Genomic DNA, 24,780 nt, shown 5'->3' with positions numbered 1-24,780 from the left:
TGATGGATTTGAATCACGTGTGTTTGCATGAGCCAACCTTGAACCTTCGTGCGCATGCGTGAATTTTTTCTTCCACAATTTCTTGGATAGTCACACGACTGAAAAGCCACCGAAAGCCATCTGAATCTTCCGAATGGTGGAAGAGGTGAGCATGTCACAACATGTCCTGTGAGACTTCAACACGAAGGCGCTTTTGTTCCGCCATCAGCTTCGTGCCCAAGCCATTGGCATGAATTTCGCTGCAACTCTTTTCATGGCAAAATCTTCTGTCACAGTGGAATGTGCCGAAAAAATGCTGATGTCCACCTCTTCCGCAATTTCTCGGATAGTCACATGACGGTCCCACATCACCAAAGCGTTCACTTTGGAATGATCTGGTCATTTCAGCATGTTGATGGCCGCCCGGAGCATGGCACGCTCTCCACCGTTGTGCGGCCGTCTTTAAACCGGTTGTACCGCTCCTTAATCTGTGTGATGCCCATAGCATCGTCACCGAAAGCCGTCTGAATAATCCGAATGGTTTCCACCTGGCTGTCGCCCAGTTTCTGGCAAAATTTGATGCAGTCGCGCTGCTCCAGTCGTTCCGCCATTTCCTTGCAAAGAAAAAAACGATGAGAATCCACCCATCATCACACAAAGGCAAATGACAGGCGTGAAAAAATTCACGCATGCGCACGAAGGTTCAAGGTTGGCTCATGCAAGCACACGTGATTCAAATCCATCAGGTTTATGAAAAAAATAAAAAGATCCGATACTTTTCTAACAGACCTCGTATATGTATGTATGAGTCTGAATCAAATGGATAAATTACTGCCACAGTATGCAGACAAGTTCTCCAGAGTGCTACTAATGACCTCATTAATTGACTCAGGTGTGATGAAGCAGAGACAACTAAAAGTTGCAGGACACCAGCCCTTGAGGACTGGAGTTGAAGAGCCCTGCCTTAAACCATTTCAATGGAATCAGTTAGAAAAGTTAGAAATTAAATACAAAGTGCAAGTCTTTTCTGTTTAGGTCAGGGTTACCACAGCGGATCTGGTATACACACACACACACACACACACACACACACACACACACACACACACACACACACACACACACACACACACACACACACACACACACACACACACACACACACACACACACACACACACACACACACACACACACACACACACACACACACACACACACACACACACACACACCCCCCCCCCGTGTCATGCAGAAACTGTCCACAGGACAATACAATGGCTTTTATCAAGCATATTTAAAGTTATGGCATTTGTATATACAGAGTGAAAAAGCAAACATGCACATAATCGGTTTGTTTATTGCTCAAATGGGCTCACATTCAGTGCAAAGCGTTCAGACCTGCTGCCGTCTACATCTGGACGGAGAAAAACGACAGGTTGTCTGGGATATGAGTAGTGAGCTCCAGGCAGGACAACACAGCAGCACAAACATTCTTCCACTTCCACTCGCCTGGAGACCCAAACATCATTCTAATGTGCACAGACCCTTCGTCAGCTCGACACCCAGCGCGCGCCTCACAGACCCCGTCATACCACCCTGGCCTCAGCATTTTCCCTAAAGCACCGAGTGCTGAGGCTGTAACGTTTCCTTGAGCAGAACCACAAGATCTTTATGTTTGTGCACTTTGACTTATTTCAACCTTTTAACCCAACACAGAAGGACAGCTATGTTCAGGAATGAGAAACAAAGTCGAAAAAAGCAGCAAAACCTTTATTTATTTATTTTGTTGTTGTTGTTCTTGTGGGTGTCGTACGTCAGATACGGAGAAAAGTCAATTATGCGAAACAGAAACTGACAGTTCAGCAGAGAATCAGACTGAACAGAGGACACCAGACAAGGAGACACGTGTACCGTCAGGCTGAGCTTCTCTGAAGACAAAGATTGATGGCAAGAAGTGGCTGAGCAGTGTGCACGCAACAATAAGCTTAGTTTAAGACTAAAAACGCATGACAAATAGGTTTTGATCAGCTGTTAGGAGCCCCGTCTCAGCTCAGCAATTTCAAAAAGCTTTTATTCTCAGAAGAATCACAACAAAAGAAAAAGTTAACAAAATCCTACATTTATTAACAATTCTTACATTTAACCAGTGCTTTAGGAGTTTGTTGCTATGACGACGGACAGTATCCAGTGTCAGACATGGTAAATTTCAAAAGGGAATGTGGTTACCCTGGAAACAGCCGCTGGTGAGCGCCGACACCGATGAGGAAGATAAAAAGAATGAAAGACATTCAACAAGCTGGAGGTGGCATGATGACACTCAGCACAACGTTTTAAATGTTTTAACTGCTATTTGATGAGGATGGACACTGAATAGTCACTGGAAATGAACCACAAACAACAGCAGCGAATCAAAAACCACAGCGTCCGGGGGAGTGCTTATTTCCCTTTTCCACCATGAACATGTTTTTTAGAGCTTTTTTTAGCCTTTAGTTGGTGGAACTGTTAATGATTGAGAGTGAAGACATGCAGCAGAGGTCACACAGTTCAGGAATCAAACCTGGGAACGCTGCACAGCGCGTCTTGTGAAATGTACTGTAGTCAACAACGTCTGGTCCTGACCGCAGAGGACGGAAAACTGAGGTTTGGAGGAATATTCAAGAAAACATTCTCTATATCTACTTTTTCAGTGTCAACAGCAAACACACTCAGATAAGTGTTCAAATGCTTTTTGAGCTAAACACGCAAACACTTAATTACATTTTATGCTAAATATAACCTCAGGACAAATATTCTAATTAATCAATCAAACGTCACACTACACGCACAAAAGTGAAGTGTAAAATTTAAAAATGGAAAAGAAAATGTGCTTCTGTGTCACCTTAATTTGCTGGCTAGGAATCAAAAGCAAATAAGCTTTTTTATTGTTTTTTTTAAATGGGTTTATAACTTCTTTTTAGACATGTTATCTAGTCCAAAACTTTTGCCATTTTTTGATAGTAGATGGTGCTAAAACAACCATGCGTTCTATCTAAAGGCCCTGTCACACAGTTGATGATTTAGCCAACCTACACCAACCGTATAAAAAAAAAACGCTGGCATAAGTTCAATAAGTTAAAGGGTAAGTTTTTACAAGTTAAGAGCAAGTCAAAGCACGTTGAAATACGCTGAAGCTCGCTGTACATCCTAATAAGCTGAGCGCCTCAAAAAATTTGGGGCATGCTGAAAATTTTCAATGCATGCCAACATGTGACTCACATGCCCCACACACGCGGGACAGAAGTTGTAGGTAAGTTATGTGGTTGTTGGCACACGTTTCTTGTAATTTACTCACAAGTCTAAATGTGTCCATTAATGCTGGTCACTGATTGGCTGAAACCTGCGGTCCTCATGCAGATCAACTGTTTCATTCACACACGGAGTAAATCTGACCTGTTCATTTCAGTCCAATTCACCATCACAGACGGACATGAATCCACATAAAGCTCCTGATTTTTGAAAATTACCTCTGAAAATACTTTAATTCATGGCTGGAAACGCAGCGTTTTAAAGCAAGTCCCTCTGTGGTTTGTTCTGCGCCAGGTGTGTTTCTCAAGCCGGTGTCACTCTCTGAACACACAGAAGCGCTATGATGATTTAAACTTTTAAAGCGCCGTCGGTGTCAGTGTGATCATTAGGTGAACTGATCAATCAGGTGTGGTCACGCCTGATTAATGCGCTGTTTAAACATTTAAAGCGCCGATGACCACACCGACAGATCAGCACTTCATTCTGATCACACCTGATCGCAGTCGACTGGCGCTTTAGAAGTTTAAATCATCACAGCGCTTCATTATTCAGGTCTGCGATGACCTGATGAGGTCTGATCAGTGGACCTGATCAGAAATCAACAGCGCTTTAAATGTTAAAGAGTCACAGCACTTCATTCATGGCAGTGTTTACCACAGCCAGTCCTCAGGATTCTGTACACAATGAAAATGGTTCACCAAGATAAAAAATGAAAATAAAAAAATAAAATAATGATTAATTACTCTGTTTCTGACCCACACCACACCGTGCAGTACCGACCTGAGCCACTGGGTGGAAACGGGGCTGTCAGCATATGCTAATTAATCGTCAAGGTGTGACAGAGGCATTAATTTATTAGATGTACGACAGTGTGTGCACGTGTTTTTAATACGGTCGGCATACGCGGGCTAAATCGTCAAGGTCAAGACAAAGTCCCGGTCAGTGTTACACAGGTTTACAGCTCAGATGCTTCTAGTGTGTACATGCAAATCTTTACTTTTTAAAAAAAAGACACTTATTGTATTTTTATGTAAAGACGAAACATATGTGGGTTTTCTTCGGTGGGGTAGCTCAACTCGACGGTATTAAAGTTCGGGGTACAGAGATGTGCAGCGGCACTCATCTTGACGGGTAGTTCATCTTGACAGAACACTGGCAATGGACCTCAAACATTTGGGAGCACTTCAATCAAATTAAAGAGAAAAATGTGCCATGCAAAATCTGCAAGGCAGGACTTGTCTTTCACGGCAGTACAACGGTGATGCAAAAGCATCTGAGAAGGAAGCGTGTTGTGGCTGATTCTGATAAAGAGGGACAGTCGTCTCAGTAAGCTAATTGGTTAGTTAGCCGCTAACATTAACGTCTATAGTGAGCTACTTATGTTGACATCCGCAAACGTTAGGGGTGTCGAGGAAAAAAAGAAAATCGATTCACATCCGAATCGCAATTCTTATTTATTACGATTCTGAATCGATCCAAAATGTCCAAGAATCAATTTTTTTTTTTTACATTTTCTTGCTTACTCATTGCGTTACTGTTTGTCAGGCGATGGCTTCCGTACTACAGCGTCCCCACGAGGGGGGGGTTCCGGCGTGCTTCAGAGCTGCAGAGTTCAGTAGCTGTAGCTTAGCATGGCGGACAAAGAGCTAGCAGCACCGTCTTTGCTGAAGGCAAATGTTTGGGCACATTTTGGATTTTATTATTTGCTGTGTAAGAAGGAGCTTGACATGACTTATACAGTGTGCAAAAATATGCAAAATGAAAGTCAAGTACTTCGGAAACACTTCAAATCCACAAGCCCACATGCTACGCTATCACCCGGAGCTAAAAGAAGTGGAGCAGCGGTCTCTGCCGACTACTGACCAGCGCTTCACTAAACTGCCAGCCAACTCCGAACGAGCAAAGCAGATAAGTAAATTTACATCTAGAATCACTTGATTAACCTTGCAAAGCTGCATTTTCTTAAACATAAACTTTTTTTTAAGTAATATAACTATTTCTCAGAGCTCCTTGAAACGAAAATCGATTCTGAATCGAATTGTCACCCCAAGAATCGGAATCAAATTGAATCGTGAGTTGTTGTACGATTCACATCCCTAGTAAACGTTAACATTAACAATGATGATTTCATTAGCCTTAGCACACGTTATGTGTTTGTTGTAATGTTACAACAGCACATCATTTCATGGAACTGTGATAATGCAAATGTTTTATAACGCAACGTTACAGTGCTAAAATAAAAAAATACATTTGTCTTCAATGGATGACTTTGTTACCAAGCCAACAACATACACACATCAGCAAGCAAATAACAGCTGCATGCTGGTGTGATAAGCCACAATTTACCTATGATTAGATTAGTCGACTAATCGCGAAAATAATCAGTGACAAGTTGATTATCAAAATAATGGTTTGTGGCAGCCCTAGTGAGTAGCCATTTTTTTTTGGGGGGGGGGGGGCAGTGTGCATCAAAAAAGAGATTGTCAGGCATCTCAAATTGACAATGGGAGACCGCCCTTAAAAAGACAACAAAATTTGAGCTACAGTTTGCCAGAAGGCACATGGGAGACTCAAGCTTAAAACTGAGTTGTTTTCTTGTGTTAAAGTTTTTCAGTGTTCCACTGCACTGTGACGCTGTATAAGTAGACTAAACTTACACTATGCCCAGTTTCTCCAATCACATCCTCACAAGCCGATAACTTTTTCACAGTCTGTATGGGTGCCTTGGTGGCTTTAGCAGTCACTTAGTTTTTGAGACCTGCCAACTTAAGATAGTTACCATACTCTTTGTATTTCTTAATGATTGGTGGAAGTGCTCTTAAAACAAACAAATGCAAGAAATGAAAGCAGGCATAATGATAATATTACTTTAAAATCATGATCACCCAAATTTTATTCTACAAGTGAAAATTTTGTTTCCCCACACATTGTTTTTCACAACAAAAATGTCTAAAACTGCACACTCAGAAAATAATTCAGTCTAAGCTTTCAAATAAAATCTGGTACTACAAGAATGTTGGTCAATGGCGAGTTTTCTACCAAAGCTCTGAACCACCGTGTACCCCGTTAATATTTTCACAAAACAACAAGACTGATTTTTATAACTCTGTGGCTTCTCAAAGACTTCCTATTCATTTGCATCTTGAATGGTGACTAATCCCAACATTAATCTGGTGCAGATTATCATTATTACATTTCTCACTAAACCCTCTTATGATCGCAAACTGTTTTTCAAAACTCAGAAGGGATTTAAACTTTTAATTCAACACTGTTCATAGGTTTCTGTTTCACTGAAACCTAAAGCCAACCGCATCCACTCACTGTGTAACATCTGTAAGAAATACATGTTCAAATTCCTTGGAGTTTGCTTCTGAGTTTGCTCTCAACAAAGATTAGCCGTTCTGGAAATGCAAGCTTCAATAAATTATTTCCTAAACTTGCATAATGTGTAAATGCAGACTTGAGAGCCGTGTTGTTGGGGTCAATCAGATTCTACAAAAAGTCATACCAAGTAAACTTACTAGCGCATCTTTTATGGAAATACTCCACATTAATGTTTCAAATATACAACACAATGACACCACAACCAGTTATAAAGAGGCTTAGAAATGTTAATGTGGAGTCCAAAATGGAATACATGGTACTTATCATTTATTAGCTACATATGAGTGAACATTTGAAAGTAGCTTCACATATTAAATGCTAACAAATGGACAAAACAAATGCACTTCATGCCACTTGAAGTAGGCATACAATGTCTTACAAGACTACCAGGAGTACTTTGATTGAGGGTGCACAGGGTACACAGTCAGGGAAAGAACAGTAATCAGCAGTAGCTTTGCATGTTTAGCTTTCACTGTGCACAGCACAACAGAGCTGTGATTCTTCACCAGTTTATAATAATATATATATATAATAAGTTTATAGTTTATATTTTGATCAGGACTGAAAACAGTCCAACATGCAGCAGAAGGTCATTTTTCCACTCAAAATCCTATATTTTACATATTCAATATCAACAGGGCTGGGTACCGAACTTCGGTTCTTTTGTGGCACAGACCGAAATACTTTGGTAGTACAGCATATCAAAACATGCCTCGTCTTTCAGTGCCAAGTTTCGGTACCCAGAAGTTAATCACGTGCAAGAAGAACGGTCTGCTGCCGTCCTCCTATCAGCATTCAAGTCCGCCTGTGGACGTTACAGAGCACGAGCAGCCTGATTCAAAATCTCCACCGCCGGACTCCGTTTCATCTGAGAGTACCAACGACAGCTACTTAATGTTACTGCAACTTAATACATGCATGGCTTTGAAGCGATAAAGCACTGCTTCGACCCACTGCTTCATTGGTTCTTTGCTTCGCTGCTTTCAGAAGCAGCAAATCGGCTTCTTAACCCCTCTCAAAACCATTTAAAAATGTCAATCATGAGTCACTTTTGTGTGGATTAACGTCACTACTGGGACTCCTGTCTTGTTGCGAGAAAGAAAGAGAATCATCCTCTGTTCCATTCAAACAGCTCCAAACACTGCGCGACTCTCTGCCAAGTCAAGTTAGAAAGAGACTGGTCAGAATTAATAACTTCAAAGTGAGTCGCCGTTTAAATCAAATTACACCTCTTTCCAAACGTAATACAAACAAACTGCAATTGATCAAAATGTTTTTCCTCCTAAAATGAGACATCCTGCGTTGACGTGCAGCAGCTGGCTGAGCTCAGCTCAGAGGTACGGAGAGACATTCATGCCAAAATGTCTGAAAGAAAATGCTTTTGACAAAAACTACAGAGTGTTTTCAAGTGTTGTTTTGCACTGGAAATGATTTGTTGTTTATTTTTTCTGTAAGAAAACTGCTTGGAGTGGAAAATGACCAAAGCTGAAAAATAAAAGTCAAGATTTGTATTATGTATAATGTAATTTTCTTTTTGTTAGAATTGATAAAAGTCTAAAAACTGGTATAGAAAAAAGTACTGCTCAGGAACCGGTATCGAAGTGAAGGTATCGGTATTGATAATGGTATCGAAATTTTTTTTAATGATACCCAGCCCTAAATATCAATCAGATAACTAGCATTCCATGTGGACTGAAGGAACACAGCACTGGACTGCCTGATTTGATCCTTCATTTGCTGAGCTTTAATTACAGTTGTCAGCATTCTTAATGTGTCACCTGATCAATGCAGCTCAGCAAGGTCTGCAACTCTGTACAAAAGAGCAACCAAGTAAACACTCTACATATTTGAACAAATGTGCAATCAGAACCAGACCCAGGTCTGAGTATTGGTGCACATCCTCCCCACCCCGACCATCACAACAGCTGGCAGCCACAGCCGTCATTACAGCTCTGCAGATTCTCAGAGGGCCATAGTGGTTACAAACAGCCCTGATACATGCATGAGCACAAACTTCCCAAAATGTGCAATCAAAATGAATCACAGCTGGACCCAAAGATCGCTAGACGAGGTAAACGCTCTGACAAAGTAAACTGCATTCTGCAAGAGCCTAGTTATATAACGCTTCAGACAAGTCCAATAGTGCGACAACTCAATTAAACAAAAAGTCTGCGGGTTTGTCTAAATTCTGCAACTACTCAAGGGGGAAAAACAAAACTCTTTCGCAACAGTCTGCCTTTTGACACACCAAAAGCTGACGCATCACTGTGCACCAGCGTAGCACAAACACATTCCTCGTTCTGCTGTAAGAACATGCAGCGATACTATAGCAAGGCTGATTTCATGCCATCAAACAGGGAACAAGAGCATCGCCCAAAGACAGGACGTTTGTTGAGGGGAGTGCAGTCTTATTGTACAACTCTGAATGAAGGCCGGGGTCTTCATCAAAGAGGGTTTTCTTTTCCTTCTTTCTATTCACAAGAGGAAACATCTAAAGGACTCTCCAGATTAGGTTGACCTGAGCTTGTTCACTTTCAGCATTCTTAATGTGTCACCGTGTTGAACCTAACTCAATAATTGTGTGTCTAACAAAGCCAGAGCAGGTTTATTTTCAAGAACGGAATCAGAGCTATTCATAGGCTTTAGACGATCTGAGGCATGCACTTTCCAAAATTGAGCGAATGAATAGATCTGTAGGTAGACGAGGCAATACACTGATGCCACGTTCACACCGGATGACATGCGAGCAACGGCAGCGACACGCTGCCATGTAATCCCTATGGAAGGACGCGTTGTGGCGCCACAAAAGTCCAAGCCACGCGATGCGATGGTCGCGGATGAAGCGACGTGAATGAAGCGATTTTGAGCGATTGGCGCGTTTGTGGTGCGATATCGCGTCGCGTTGCCCTCTTCCCCAAGTTGATATATCTGAATTTTTTCATCTTGTCACGTTGCGATGACCAATCAGAAACTGGATATGTAGTGACGTGGAGATGTGTGGAGTTTATACTTGATGTGGACATGTCCTGTCTCTGGCAGCCAGCCTGTGAGCAGGACTTATGTCCCTTTTGTCCTTTATTTCACAATTATGAATACAATGCCGTACTGCCTAAAATATCAGGCAATACGAGTTTTGCGACCTAAGTTAAGAAAAATCAGGCCAGATTTCTTCAATTTTGACATTTGGGGGACTTGGGGTCAAAAATAAGCAACAGGAGACCACCTTTAACCAAGGACTTAAAGACAAAAACAGTGGACAGTTAATTTTCTTGACATCAGTTTTAATATCCAACAAAGATACACATCCAACAGCTGCCTGAGAGAACATTTAGGAGCAAGCAACACGTGCAACAACAGCACGCACGAGGCTCGAGGGGAGCCAGAGGCAGAATAATAAGCACATCAAAGTCTGGGACTGACCAGCACATTTCTGTAGAACCGAGAATCATTCAGAAGAAGAACAAACAAAAAAAAAAAGAAAAAGAAAAAAAACTTGCAGAATGCCGTGCATATTCCCATGAACATCTTTTCCCAGCAAAATTTGATGACCACATTTTCATAATTACAGGATGTTAAATCCTAATGAAGGGAACGCTCGGTCAACAACATTTCATGATGATGACATCTCAAGCCATGTTTTCTCTTCTAGAATCCACAAATATGTACGTCAGCTGCAAGTCACATGATCTGCCTGCAGACGAACTAAATTATAAACAGCCCAATGCAGGACACACAGAACACCCAACAATTCACACCACAGCAGCAGCCCTCACTAACCAGATGAGGGGCTTTTGTCCACTGTGTTGACAACTGGCAAAGACCGTTAGGAAGAAGCACAGCTAATCGAAATACATTACAGTTAATGACACGAGAAGCCAATGAGCGGGTCTGCTGACCGTCTGTCTGAAAAATGTCTTCTTTCAAATGATGGGTGGACAGAGAGCAAGCAGTCAGGAGGACTCAGTCTGCTCGGGGTCACGGACAAGGACAACGAGAGCCTGAAAAGTGGTTTTGTAGTTCCACAGTCTACCGAGACATGTCTGGGAAGAAGTATCATCCTGTATCCTCCATGTGGGTAATGGAGACCATCTGCATAGAAATGGACAAAGCAGCAGATCCAACTTTGATTTCACTAATGGTCTACAGTAAGAAGTGCTGGATGCTCTGACCTAAAATGACCTCCTTCCAGCACTATGGGCTTCAGGTCATGACTTATGAGTGCTTCCAATTAGAGCCTGACCGATATGGATTTCTTAAGAAAGAGAGAGAGAAAAAAAAAAGATAATGCTGATATATACATAAAAAATAGCAATGATTTCTAAAATGTCATTAAACACTTATGGCAAAGAAATTTGATATTTTACAGTTTAAACATGAACTTTTTCCATATATAACCAACGTATGTCACACTGCCTTCACTTTAATTAGCAGTCACCGTGCCACATTGCTTGGCGTTTGCGTAAGATAAGACTTTTTCCCAATCTTGGCCCCGGCTAGCTGGCAGCATCATGACCACTTGTCTCTTGATGCAGTAAAAATGCCCACTGTTGAATGGCAGCTCGTCACTTTGCCTCTGTCTCTTACTGCTAATGTGGCCACGGGGTGATGGGGTGCCTGCCGTGTTGTTGGAGCACCCTGTGGTGGACAAGCTGTGCTTTGCTTAAGTCTCTTGTAACAAATGTAACCAAGGGGTTGTACCTCACTATGCAAGAACAATCAAGCCCAACTCTGATGGGGGTCCCAGCCATGCTCGACAGCACTGTAAACAAGGCCATCTGCACACATTCTGCTAGACAAACTATGTAATGGCGCCATTTCCAACAGCCAGAGCATTTTTCTGCATTGTTTATTCAGTAAAATAAAAGTTTTCATATCTGCAAAAAAGCACCAATACTGATGCCCATCAAAGACACACATGAGCCAAAAGTATTGACCAACAGATTTATCGGTTGGGCTCTACTTCCAACTTAAAGAAACTTTGGACTGAAAGATGAAGTGGTCCAAAGGAAGTGGTCATTTAATTGTAATTAAGGGCAGTGCAGGGACATTCACATCTTTGGGTCCACAGCATTTGAGACTGAGAGACACCCAGGAAGAGCTGATGGAATCACTGGTGAGAGATGCTTTGAAATACTAACACCTCTGCGGGAGTCTTCAGAGTAGTAGTAATTCCTCTATGATTGTTGAAACCTGGATACCAACCACTGGCCTAAATAAATGAATGGATGGATGTCTTTGGTGCGATGTCTATTTGGATCCTTGGACCCCACTGATTTGGCTTTGGATCTCAGCAACCAGACACAGCTAAGGGGACACCCACACATCACCTGGCTGCAGCAGATAAATTACTACTTTTGGGAGGTGAGGATAGACTGGTTGTCCGCTTACGTGGTTGGCATCCAGAACAGCTCCATAGTGTGACGGATGCAGACACGAGCCCTTAAACCTGAACTTTAAGTGTAAGTAACAATTTTATAGCAACCACCTTAGATCATGTTAAGGAACTGCAACAACTTGAAAGTTGGAAGAGCAGCCTGCTGATGGGAGGGTTATCAGTCAAACCCCAACCAAGAGAAGACGTCAAATGTCATCAACAATTAGCTAGAAGGCACATGGGAAACTGAAGCCTAGATCTAAGCTGAAATGTGTTACATTAATAAAGACACTGTGCAGTTGAGCATCAAATATCATGAATGAAAAAGTTTAAGACCCAGCAAAGGCGGATTTTCTGGAATGGGCAGTAATGCTGTGCAGTCATCTGGGCGTTTGTCGGCGCGCACAGGTTGGTATCTGGGTCGACTTCACATGCCGGAGTAAGAGCTTCAGCTACAGTGCACTAATTTAAGGGAACCTTAATGAAGTGAAGATGTAAGACGACACGGTGCCTGGTGATCACAGGTTGTTCTCCCATGGGAAAAAAAGACCAACGCTTAATTAATGTCTTAATTTAAAACTGAAAATAAACTTTCAGATAGTTTGGGGAAAAAATGTTTTGCAAGGGTGAAAATAAATTGTAAAGCTTGTATGTGTTTTCTTTCTCCTCAGAAAATCTGTATTTGAATTTTACACATGGGGGGAGTTCAGAATTCTTGACACTTGAGTTCTGAAAGGGTGAAGCGTTATTTTAAGACTTTTGCGGTGACTTGTTTTTCGATACTATTTTGAGACTGGAAGCTGTGAACCGAGAGACACTTTGTCAAGCACCACTGTTAGAAATCTTTTGTTAATACAAGAAATGTCAAAGTATTTTAAATCATGACGGATCATAGCTGATCCATGATCAGGACAGACCCCTCCCATGGGTCAGCACGCGTGCATACATCTGATTAATTGCAAAGTGTCCATAAGTGTGATTTTGTGTCATGATGAATTGGTTTTTAAAGTGCGTTAATTTCAATGCAGTCGCAGTAAAATCACAGTGTGAGTTGAGGTTAAAGCAGCTGCGCGTGCACATTGTGCAGGCGTGAGAGAAGCAAGTTAAAAACAGCTTCATGCTCTGCTCACTGCAGGCTCAGCGCACTTCTGGATCCTAAAGCCAACAGGATTTTGAGGATGAAGTGTCCGTCGTCTCTTCCCTGCACAGTGTTGAACCGGCTGAACAGAGTGCTGCACTTAAAGTGAGTCAGCTGGCTGAAAGTCCACAGCTCCGGAAAAGCAAGTATTCCCGACTTTTTCCAAGCATCTGATCAGCCAGACTGCTTATCTGGATGAATTTGGATGGGAGGGTCAAGACTAATGTATTTATTACAATCATTTTACGAGATAAATTAAAGTTCAGTTATAAACTTAGATCAGCTTTGCTATACTGAAATAATAAAAGATTGAAAAAAAAAAAAAAAAAAAAATCTGATACTGTTGCAATACAATCCAACAATTAAGGATTTTATTCTAAAATATTATGGAGGCCAGGCATTCATTCAGGACCTCAGGCAGAAGTTCCCCATTTTCTTTGTTTAGGCTGTTTTTTTTTGTTGTTGTTGTTTTTTTTAAAGCACATTACTTGTTTTTTCCTTGCTGACACTGTGGGTTTTGTGATCTGTGACAACCCTAATTTTCATCTTATTGTGCAAGTTTAAGATGTTAATTGGATATTGCATAAACATGTTCAACTGATGACTGAAATAATGTCATTTTGCAAAATGTTGCGCACTTCTGTGATTTTGAATATACTGTGTTCCCTCTCACAGCACAGCGTTCCATAGCACTTCAAGTGACAGGTTATTTGTTCAGTTGTTACACGCATGCAGCAGTATATGAATATGAGGTACAGTGCCAGAGACTAAGGCTGATGCACTGTCCAGCACCAACGCAAGCCGACTTCACACAACACGTCTGTCCAACTGTCTGAGATGCAAAATGATAAATATTATTGAATTCTTTTCATTGTCAAACTGGGTTTGGGATCTTTTTAACAATTCAAAGACACTTTTGGATTAGTTACACCACCACCGTCTTACATAAGTCGACTGGCGTCATGTGGCCCCAGCTCAGACAAAGGTCTACAGGTGACCATAGGTTTGCTGTGTGGGCGGTTCTATGATACAACTGGGGCCAGTGACTAACAGCACAACTGTAACTTCTTATACTGAATGTTGTATGTTCTGCAAGAGTAGCTCCAGAATAACCTGTCATGGTCTGCCTTTGTCCTTGCCCTTTTTAAACTTTTGTGTGAAGTTTGTTTGTTTTCCCTCCAGGTGGCGCGCTGCAGAGTCAAGGAACATCTCCTCGTACCTGACGCACATGAGCTCCTGATCAGGAGCCAGCTACTTAAACCCCAGCTCTGAGCTCAGTCTTTGCCAGTCTTCGGTGACCCTGACCCGCGAAAGTCATCCTTGACTTTCCATGATACTCTGTAAGCCTTCCATGACCATGTCTACTCTGACGCCTCCATGAGCTCTGACATTTGAGCTTCCTGCAGCTCATCTCAAGGTAACCTGGCCACCTCTAATTCCCGTATTACAGCTCGTTGATCTTTTGGTGTTTCCAGAAACTTTCCTGCGCGGCTTCCATGCTGCATGCTCGTGGGTCCCACGCCACCTTCTGCACGACGTCACTTTGGAACTCATCTGCTCTCAGCCTCAGAGCGCATAGCTCTGAAAGATCCCGTTCTCACACTGCTCCTATTTGTGACTGTGCATGACCAAGAACTGTATTCAAGAACCATTTCCCAAGAACTGCAGGAGCTCTGATGCAGAACCACTAAGAACTTCCCAAGTCATGTCTAAAGTCAAGTCCAGCTTAGTTGGAACTGCGTCACAAGATGCACAGCATCTGATCTCTGAGGACAATTCATGAACTGTGAACGTTCCTGCCTTAAGCCTACAATGAACTGTTGTATTGAGGGCTTCCAGTGTTACGAGTGCAATCATTCACCTCTGTTCTCCTCCGTCTTTGGCTCTCTGTGTCCCACCTGGCCCCAGTTCCAGCTCCATATACACCAGGACACCAGTTTGTTCTCAGACTCCCAAGCCTGTCCCTGTGTGCACTGCAGCTCCCAAACGTCCACCACATGTGGGCCCGGTCTCGGCTCAACAGGCTTCCTGCAGCTCAGCACCTCAGTTATTTCTTATCGTAAATAAAGCTCTTTTCGTTCACATCCTGTTCTGGTTCTTGCTCCCTAGCGTTTGAGTCCATCACCTGTAACGGTCTGGTCCTGTCAGTTTCGGGCAAAGAATCAGTCAACTGCACAGTAGAGCAAAGGACTGACAGATTTCTCCACCTTAAAAACAACAAAAATTCTTAAACCGGGTATGCAGTAATGCAAGAAGATATCCTGCACTGCAACTGAATCAACTAGCCTTCATGGATAAACTCCCATATTTCTATGCTCACAGTGTACAACATAATCAATACCCCGCTGCCACAGTACTTATAATACATATTTAAACAGGACGTCCACTCAGTTGTTTGTGTTGATAATTCCACGAGTACTTTCTTTTCGACAACATGGTTGCACTTGCAATTAATACAAAAGACATAAATGTGGAATGAAAGAAGACGGTGCTCCATCAAACCTTAACAGAATAAACAGGAGATTTGATTAGTGACAATTTGCAGTGAAACAAAAAACTGTTTCACAGTGGCACCAAACGGAGGCCGTGACGTGAGTCATCAGTTCAGTGAAATCACCTGCTGCAGTCTGTCTGCAAAGAACAGCACAGACCTTCACTGCTCAGAGCGTAACGGATCTCAAAAAACTCAGGGTGCGGATAAGATCACAGTTTTAAGTCACAGATCAGAACAGCCAAAAAAAAAAAAAAAAAAAAAAAAATTAGAAACAAATATAACTTCAATTTCCATTTTTATTTAAAAGGCTTTCAGAGTGAACACACCTCTCCCAAGGACATATACAACTTAAAAAAAAAAAAAAAAAAACTTCTGGATCCAAAATGTGTTTCCAGATTAAATTCAAAATATAATCCCCTCGGACATTATCCATCTGCTCACCAAATTTCTTCAACATCCTCTCACAACTTTTTAAGTGTTGCTATGTGCCAAACATGCTTCTGGAACTCTGTTCCAAACTATATTCCAGATCACCTCCATAACTGGCTCACTTATTTCTGAGGACATCTTCTATCTGCCCACCAAAATTAATTGAAATCTGTTTCTTATTTTTTGAGTTATCCTGCTGACAGACAGCCAAATACCAGTGACAACACCACCGCCTTGATGAAGATAAAAAGAACAATGAAAAGTGTCCTGTGTCTAAAGTATTTTAAAACACAGCTTCATTTTTATATTAAATAAAGTTACACTTTGTTTAATAAATTATAACTATAAATAACAACAACACACGTCACACAGTCACCATGCCATGTTGCTCAGCATGTGTATAAAAACAGAATTTGTGTATTTAATACAAAAAATAAACATTTCTAAAATCACCTTCCTTAAACTCAAAACAAATCTTTACAATTTTATATACATTAATCAAAAATATAAAAGCCAAGATGATGGGTTGCATAAGTAATGGGACCCTTTGGACCCTAGTTTTCTTCAGACAAGTCAGGGGATGGATACATGAACATTTCCAAGTCAATGAATATGTCTTCGACTTTTATTTACATAAATATAAACAGTATGGCACTCTATGGTAAATCTGTGTGGAGTAGACAGTTCTCAAAAACAGTGATTGTGCAAGAAGGAGAAGAGTGAGGAAAGCCACCAAGACAACCCAGAAGAGGTTACAGACTTCTGTGGCTGTGATTGGAGAAACTGTGCATAGTGCATGTTTTGGTGGATGTACCTTCTAGAAAATTTCTAGAACTTTCAGGCCTTCTTTTTAAGAAAATCCTCCAATACAAGACAATACGAAATTTGCTTTCTCAGCCAGATTATCCCCAAGATCTGGTTTTAAATTGTGACGGGACATCCCATGTGACACCGGCTTAACCTTTAAATGTGCTCAGCAATTCGCGATTAACATGAAACTCCCACAGTTCTATTTATATACGTACAAAAATCACCTGCTCAGAGTAAAATTTCCACCTGAAACAGCAACTTTCTGCTTCACAGAAACCCATGTATGAACTCCTTCATCGGTCACCATATTTTGGTACAAATTTCAGTTTTGGTTTTTTTTTTTTTTGTTTGTTTTAAACCCAGCTGCTTGTATCGGCTTACTTAAAAAGATGCGTGACACCTTTACAAGCACTTGTGTATTTGTGATGTAGAACATTTTAAGACCCATATTATACCCACCATTTAAAGCAGTGTTGCTTTAAAGCTCTTGAAAGACAATGAAGGAATTATCTGGTTTAATTTGGGATAAAAAGCAATTTTATCCACTCTGTGTACTTGGAAGAGAATATTTTTAACCCAGGAAAAATATATCTCAAAAAAATCTCATAAGAGGCGGGGAAACACAAATCAGTCTGTTACATTACGAGCCACAGCGTATCAGAATAGCTGACAATTAAACAGCTAATTATTTCATCATCCAAATGAGAAGCTTTGTAGCTGAAGACTGATCTCAGACCAGCAGACCACCACAATCCACAATGACACCGGAAGAGAAAACAGTCTCTGTTTGGCGACGCTTCCTTCAAGTATGAACATGAATAACTCACAACCAAATTAAGGCAAAAAAACCACACCTGTTCAAAGCAACCACAGAAGGTTCCACCAACAACAGCTCTGGGCAAAACAAATTGTGTGTGGAAATAAACAGCATGTCGTGTGTTCTCTGCTTCAGGAAGTCAGAGGAGCCTTTGAGTAATCTCTCCAACCAGTTTGCTCTCAGAGATCACACACACACACACACACACACACCCCAAAATGATGCCAGTGACATAACTGTCCCACGTCTCAACATTTGCACCGACAGCTGAAATCCTTCGTCCACGATGCCAGAGATCACACGGAGCACACGGAGTTCTCAAACTCCAATTACCTAAAAGTCGGCTGCTGGAGACGACGCGCGTAATTCGACTTGAGAAAAGCAGCTTTCTGTCTGCAGATGAGAAAACCAGCTGTCACATTAAAGCACAAGGCGTAAGGAACTAGAAACAAATTGTCCAGCTGTCTGTGTTCCATATACACTTTCCTTTCAAGTCCAGAGAATTGAATTGAATTTATTTATTTTGGCACACAAACTGTGCCAAACTGTGTACTGAGGAAGAAACCACAAGCAGGCCAGAATCTAAGGGGTGACCCTCTGCTTGGGTCATGCTACAAACACATTTAACAACACAAAATCAAATCCCATTATCATAAACATCTAGTGAACCCCATGTCTTCATCTACAGTACATACATATATACACAAAGACATGAATGTAATAGAACTATTAGACCCAGTACATATATATATTTTTTTATGTCAACATAGTTAGGCAGCAACATATGAAACACTAAATGTGGAATTAAAATCAGGTTTATTCACTCTTGCTTTGCAACCAAAATATTTTGCCCAATTTCATGTGAGTAAAATGCTTTGAGGACAGACTTATTTTATTTTTACACAACCATCAGTAAGAGCAAAACATGAGTTCTTTGACAATTTCTCCATTTGTAAGAAAACCTGTTTTTGAAAAGTTACCTTAAAATCCACCACATGCTCAAAATGGCAACAAAATAACTCCAGCAACCATTTTTTGTTGTTTGTTTAAATTACCAGCAATCATCGACACAGTCAAACCTGCACTAGTACAGTCAGTTTAGTCACCTATTCATCTCAGCTGCATGTCTTTGGATGTGGGAGGACCTCGCAAACACGGGAAGAACACGTAAAGTCCACACAAAAAGGAACAGAACATGGGACCTTCTTGCTGTGAGGCAACCGTGCTAACCAGGAAGCCACTGTGCTGCCCAGTCCCTGCATTCATTTAATAACATCACCAGCAATATATCTAGTCAGTAATCATTAAACAAAAACATGTTAATGCAATTTTAGAGTTCAGATGTTCGTTTCCGTTTCAGCAACTGTTTTGAAATCATGATTTTTTTTTTTTCCCCACAACAGCAGTCAAAGAATGTTGTGCTTTTAGGTCATGGCATGCAGATGTCACACCATGAGCGTTGTGGTTGGACAAATGTCACCAATTAAGACATACTAAATGTCGAGTTTCCCAGGGATACGCTCGTTTACTTCCAACATCAAGAAACACGCACATTAGGTTCCTTCACTTTGTGGAGCTGACAAAACACACATGATGATAAAATAAAATAAATGGGAATTCCATCTCACAGATGGATGATTTGTCATGGCAACTGATGAACCAAGAGGATTATCCCCCAAAAAAGTTTCCCAGTCATCACAAGCTGCACATGATATACTCTTGAAAATTAAATTAAATTTATCACATTAAAATGGAAAATTGTTGATTGCATTGCTTTCAAATGTCCTACCTGGCAACATGTCGAGTGTGATCATGAATATTTATGAAATGATGACATAGTATCAGTGTGAGCTACTGTCAAATGTCGGTAGAAAATGCATCAAGACTGCTTTAAAACAAACAAACAAAAACAAACAAACAAAAGTAAAGTGAGTTTGTCCTGTAATAACGATTTCTGGGCACGTGGCCCACAAGCTGGTACTCTGAGACTCGTGTCATCAAGACTGGAAAGAGGTGTGTTAATACTCACTCAAAGGTGAAGAAAAGTCCACATGTGACCAGAATGAGGAGGAGGGTGAGGTAGAAAACCCCCGTTTGCTTTGCCATCATAATCCTCCCATCGCAATAAAATTTATTCCGGCCTGGAAAGGCCTCCCATTTTCTCTTCTTTGGGGTCCTCTTCTTGTAAGCGGTCTCCATTGGTGTGGAGCTACGAGTGCTTATTTGGCTGTACTCGCACTCTCGCATGGACTCAGACACCCCGAGATGCATCAACCACTGACTAAACCTCTCAGAGGGGGTACGTCCCAGGGCAGATGCTCCACTGTAATAAAGACAATAAAGCAGGTCAGCACAACAGATTACTTCAGATATTAAACTCCAATAACTAGTTTATTTGAAAAATTCAGAGCGAACATTTAGTCACCATGAAACAGACGGCAGATTGGCTTTTGTTCGTTCTTTGGCTGGAAGTGATGGAATGATAATTAACATAACTTACAGTCTTCCTCACATAGTATTTTAATCACTGTACTAATCACATCTGAATTTAAATTATTATTACATGGGGAGCTGCCAAACTGCACTCAATGAAACTATTTGCAAAATATAGGATTTGCTTGCAAACAATCCTGAACCGTGTTTTCAAAATATCTATATACGAGGTCTATTAGAAAAGTATCCGACCTTATTATTTTTTCAAAAACCATATGGATTTGAATCGTGTGATTACATCAGACATGCTTGAACCCTCGTGGGCATGCGAGAGTTTTTTCACGCCTGTCGGTTACGTCATTCGCCTGTGGGCAGTCTTTGAGTGAGGAGTCGTCCACCCGCTCGTCGATTTTTTTCATTGTTTAGGAATGGCTCAGAGACTGTTGCTTTGTTTGATAAAATTTTTTTCAAAACTGTAAGGCACAACTGAGTGGACACCATTCAATAAATTCAGCTGGTTTTCGGTAAAAATTTTAACGGCTGATGAGAGATTTTGGTCTGGTAGTGTCGCTTTAAGGACGGTCCACGGCGCCTGACGGCGATCTGCGCTTCGAGGCGGCAGCGTCTCGCCATTTCAAGTTGAAAACTTCCACATTTCAGGCTCTGTTGACCCAGTAAGTCGTCAGAGAACAGAGAACTTTCAGAAGAAGTCGGCATGAGGAGTTTATTCGGACATTCCATTGTTAACGGTCATTTTGTAATGAAAGAACGTGCGGGCAGAGTCGCATGTCGAGCTGGACCCGACCGCGGGGGGTCGCGGCAGGAAAAACACCTCCGTTGGAAACCTTAACGGGCAAGTTGGAACATGCCCAAGCTGTTAAACAATTTCTCAGTTACTCACTTGTTGAAAGCCATTAAAAGCCGCCTGAATTCTACAAATGGTTTTCAACACGGAGGTGTTTTTCCTGTCGCGGCGCACACAGATTTGCCGAGTCGTCACGGAAACGACTCGGCGAATTTGCGCGTACGTCTTTCATTAAAAAAAATGTCCTTAAACAGTGGAATGTCCGCATAAATTCCTCATGCCGGCCTCTTCTGAATCTTCTCTGTTCTCTCACGATGTCCTGGGTGAATTAAGCCTTAAATTAGGATGTTATCAGCTCGAAACAGGCCGACGACAGCGCCTGGAAGCGCTGCAGGACGTCCCGCTCCGTGGGAAGTCCTTACACCGACAGAAACACCCCATAATCTCTCATCAGCCGTTAAACTTTTCACAGAAAACCAGCTTAATTTCTCGAATAGTGTCCACTCGGATATTCCTCACAGGTCCAGAAAAAATTTTGATAAAGCAACGCGCTCCGTCTCGAGCAGCGTGTGAAACAAAGGAATTCAGCCGAGAGGCCGGGACCACATCTCACTCAAGGCCTGCCCACAGGGAAATGACGTCACCGACACGCGTGAAAAAACTCACGCATGCGCACGAGGGTTCAAGCATGGTGTAATCGCATGTCATTCAAATCCATATAGTTAAAAAAAAAATAAAAGGGTCGGTTTATTATCTAAGAGACCTCGTACTCAAGCTCGACCGATATACCAGCTGGCCGATATGAGCCTTTCATGAACGTATCGATATTGTATCTGCTATCCCAAAAAAATCGACATGGGTCGGGCTCTACTATATACACTACTAATCTGAGCTAGCAGAAAGCACTGCTGTGTTTGGGCTAATCTGGGCAGCTAATGTGTTAGCTATCGAGACAGTGAGGTCCATAAGTCATTGGACAGTAACCATTTTTTTTAGTTTTTGCCTCTTTGCAAGATGCTTATAGTGTAGATTTTCAGCTTTAATAAGGGTTTTCATGAAAACATCACAACCACTTAAGAACTGCAGCCATTTTAGGTATATTGTCCTCACATAAAGCAAATCAGAAATTAAACATGTAACAGTATTAACCGCAATGTTTACATAATACTGTTAAATACTGATTTATTGCCATGGTGGCTTGTTTTTTAAAGTAACAACTGTGTAAATCTCAACGCAGAGTTGCAGTGAAATCAAGTGAGTGTACGAAAAAAAAAACATTTGAATGTTCATGTGAAGGAAGCATGTTATAGGCAGAGAGTGTCTGAGGCCGTGTGGGCAGCCTGTGAAGCTCGATGAACTTTAGGGTCCAAGCACAGCAATAATCACTTTGAAATATCAGGAAACTGTGGATGTAATGCATGCACTTGCTGAGGTCATTCAGACCAGTGTGTGTATTGTGCTGAGGGCTGGTAGTCCACCAATCTTCAGGGGGAGAAAAAAAAAACATGACTTCTCCAGACTTTTGTCGAGTTGTGTGCCTGCTGAGGAAGACAAGTATTTATCTGTAATGTGCCAAAGAAATAAAATTACTATGACTATACTACTACCCTCTTACCAGACAACAATGTAGACAGACACCCTCTTTTTTCTTTAAGAATTTGAAGTTATAAACTCAGACTTGCTTCATTTTCTTTCTTTCTTTCTTTTGCATTTATTTTTATGACACTGACAAAATAGACTATTATTCACTATTAGCGTTCCTGTCACAATTGAACATGACAATTACATTTTTTTTTTTAAATATTTAAACATTGGACACCTTGTTCTCATTCAGGACAGCGGGTATTACTTGTTTTTACTGTTCTTTAATTTGGTTTTAAAAATGGAAAGAAAAAGCACAGATTTGTATGTTTTGTGATGTGGCCTAAAATTGGAGGTATGGCTCAAATTTCCAAACTTTGTATGCATTTCAGAAAAATGAAAGCCAAATATTAAACTTTTAAAAGTCACTTAAACTAATTTGCACAGTTACTAAGCTGTTGAGATGACAGGGTTAGAGCTGTGCTCTGACACCAAGTGTAGTCAGCTTCAGGAGTGCAAAAAGTTAATTATCCTGTTTTCAACGCAGTGCAGAACATATACACAGCTCCCACCCCCAGCCCCCCACCCAGCCCCAGCTTTAGAGCCTATAAGTAATTGGACAACCTAATTCTAAGAATTATAGGATTCTGTGCCTGGAGAAACTATGCATAGTCCAACTTTTTATTCATTACATCACCAGTTAGACGTGAATTTTCTGCTCCAGTTTGACAGAAGGCACATGGGACATTCAAGCCTAGCTGTAATCAGTGTTCTTGTACTCAGTGGATTATTGATATGGTATTGTATTTAACAGCATCCAAAAGTAAAACTACCATGATCGCACAGCATTCAATAAACTTCTGTGACTATCTCGAAATAAAGAGTGACATCATGGTGCTGAAGGTGTACAGGAGAGAAATACATTAACAGGTCAAAACCTAGGTTTTGGGTTAAGTTTAGGGCTACGATAAAGCATGAACAATGAAATTGGGTAGTTTAAATAATAACACTAACAGGGCTGTCTACATTGCCATCAATGATGACATGACAAGCACAGTAACCTTTAGCGCTCACCACAGACTACAGAGTGTTAGCAGACAGCACTGACATTTTTGAAATGTAGATAAATAAGCGTACAGTGTCTGAGGGGGCAAAAACAGGAATAACACCCAGATAGTGGTGCAGGTTGACAATTGGAACATTAATTTGTCAAGATGATCATATGTGGATCTGGCTCACAGTAGGACATCATCATAATGACTGTATGATGTCATGATGCAATACAGTTTTGCACTCATCTGAATCAATAGCAACGTGTTTGGTGGCGTTACAGGTGAAATGGGGGAGTGCTGTGCCCCCTCTGGGTACGCCCCTGAAATTTCCTGTTTAAAAACAAGACATTTAGAAGGTGTTTATCTGCAGTTTTAAAGAACTTAGAGTATTTGTGAACTTTAAGGGAAACACAAGGGTTAAAAGCTGTCAGAACAGGTGGGAAAAGTTTAACAAGTGACCAAAATAAGACATAAAAGGTAACGTTCATTAAACAAAACGTCACCAGCAAGTAGCCCCGGTGAAGATTAAGTTAATCGAGACAGCACAAGAAAAACAAACTTGGTGAACGGCAGCTTCGTTAGCGAACGTCCTGGTTAGCATTAACCTGCTACAGCTAGCACACACAACTAGCTAGAAAACTGGTTAAGTTAACGTTAGCGCCGTGACCAGCTCGTTCGGTTTATGGTTAGCTCGCCGTACACATTTTCACCTGACGAATGTTTTTTGACTTTTAACTCGGACTCAAAATGGAAACGAAGCGCCGGAGACGTGCCGGTCGCGTATGAGAATGCTGGCCGAAGAGGAGGCGGCGGTCGCGGCGGCGTCTTACCATCAGGTCGCGGTGTCGTCGCGTAGCGTCTCCCCGCTTATCCAGGTTTGTTCGGAGGCGACGACAAAGCCAAGAACACCATTTTCACAAGTATAAATCACTTCGAAAAGAAAAACTCGTCGCTAAAAAGCAACTTTTTGTTTTTTTTTTTTAAGGGGGGGAAATACTGAATCCGAAGGCACGGCGGGGCGCTCAGACCAGCATCCTCCTAACGTGTGCTCACAGGAGGCGACGAGCTCCCACATCCGAGGAGGAGAACAAAGCCCGAAAAATGATCACAAATCTTCACCAACATCAGAGAGGGGGGGGGGGGGGGAGTTGCGGTATTCCTTAAGAAGCGGACGCACAGGCCGAGTGTTCAGTGTT

General features: G+C 41.5%; 1 protein-coding gene across 2 annotated transcripts in view; it reads right to left on the bottom strand.

Moving 5' to 3' along the window:
• Positions 1-24,553, bottom strand: part of zdhhc14 (zinc finger DHHC-type palmitoyltransferase 14) — a 67,550-nt gene extending 42,997 nt beyond the window's left edge. For both annotated transcript variants that reach the window (XM_034159362.1, XM_034159363.1), the window contains exons 1-2: positions 24,415-24,553; positions 19,743-20,036 (exon numbers count right to left, since the gene is read on the bottom strand). In XM_034159362.1, coding sequence (XP_034015253.1) covers positions 19,743-19,984 — 242 coding nt within the window. In that variant the 5' untranslated portion in view covers positions 19,985-20,036; positions 24,415-24,553. The remainder of the gene's footprint in view (positions 1-19,742; positions 20,037-24,414) is intronic.
• Between the last annotated feature and the right edge of the window lie 227 nt (positions 24,554-24,780).

This window comes from Thalassophryne amazonica, chromosome 19 (genome assembly GCF_902500255.1).
Source record: "Thalassophryne amazonica chromosome 19, fThaAma1.1, whole genome shotgun sequence".
NCBI classification, from domain to species: domain Eukaryota; kingdom Metazoa; phylum Chordata; class Actinopteri; order Batrachoidiformes; family Batrachoididae; genus Thalassophryne; species Thalassophryne amazonica.
Note: the sequence above shows the minus strand (reverse complement) of the source record. Positions and strands in the feature narration are given on the sequence as shown.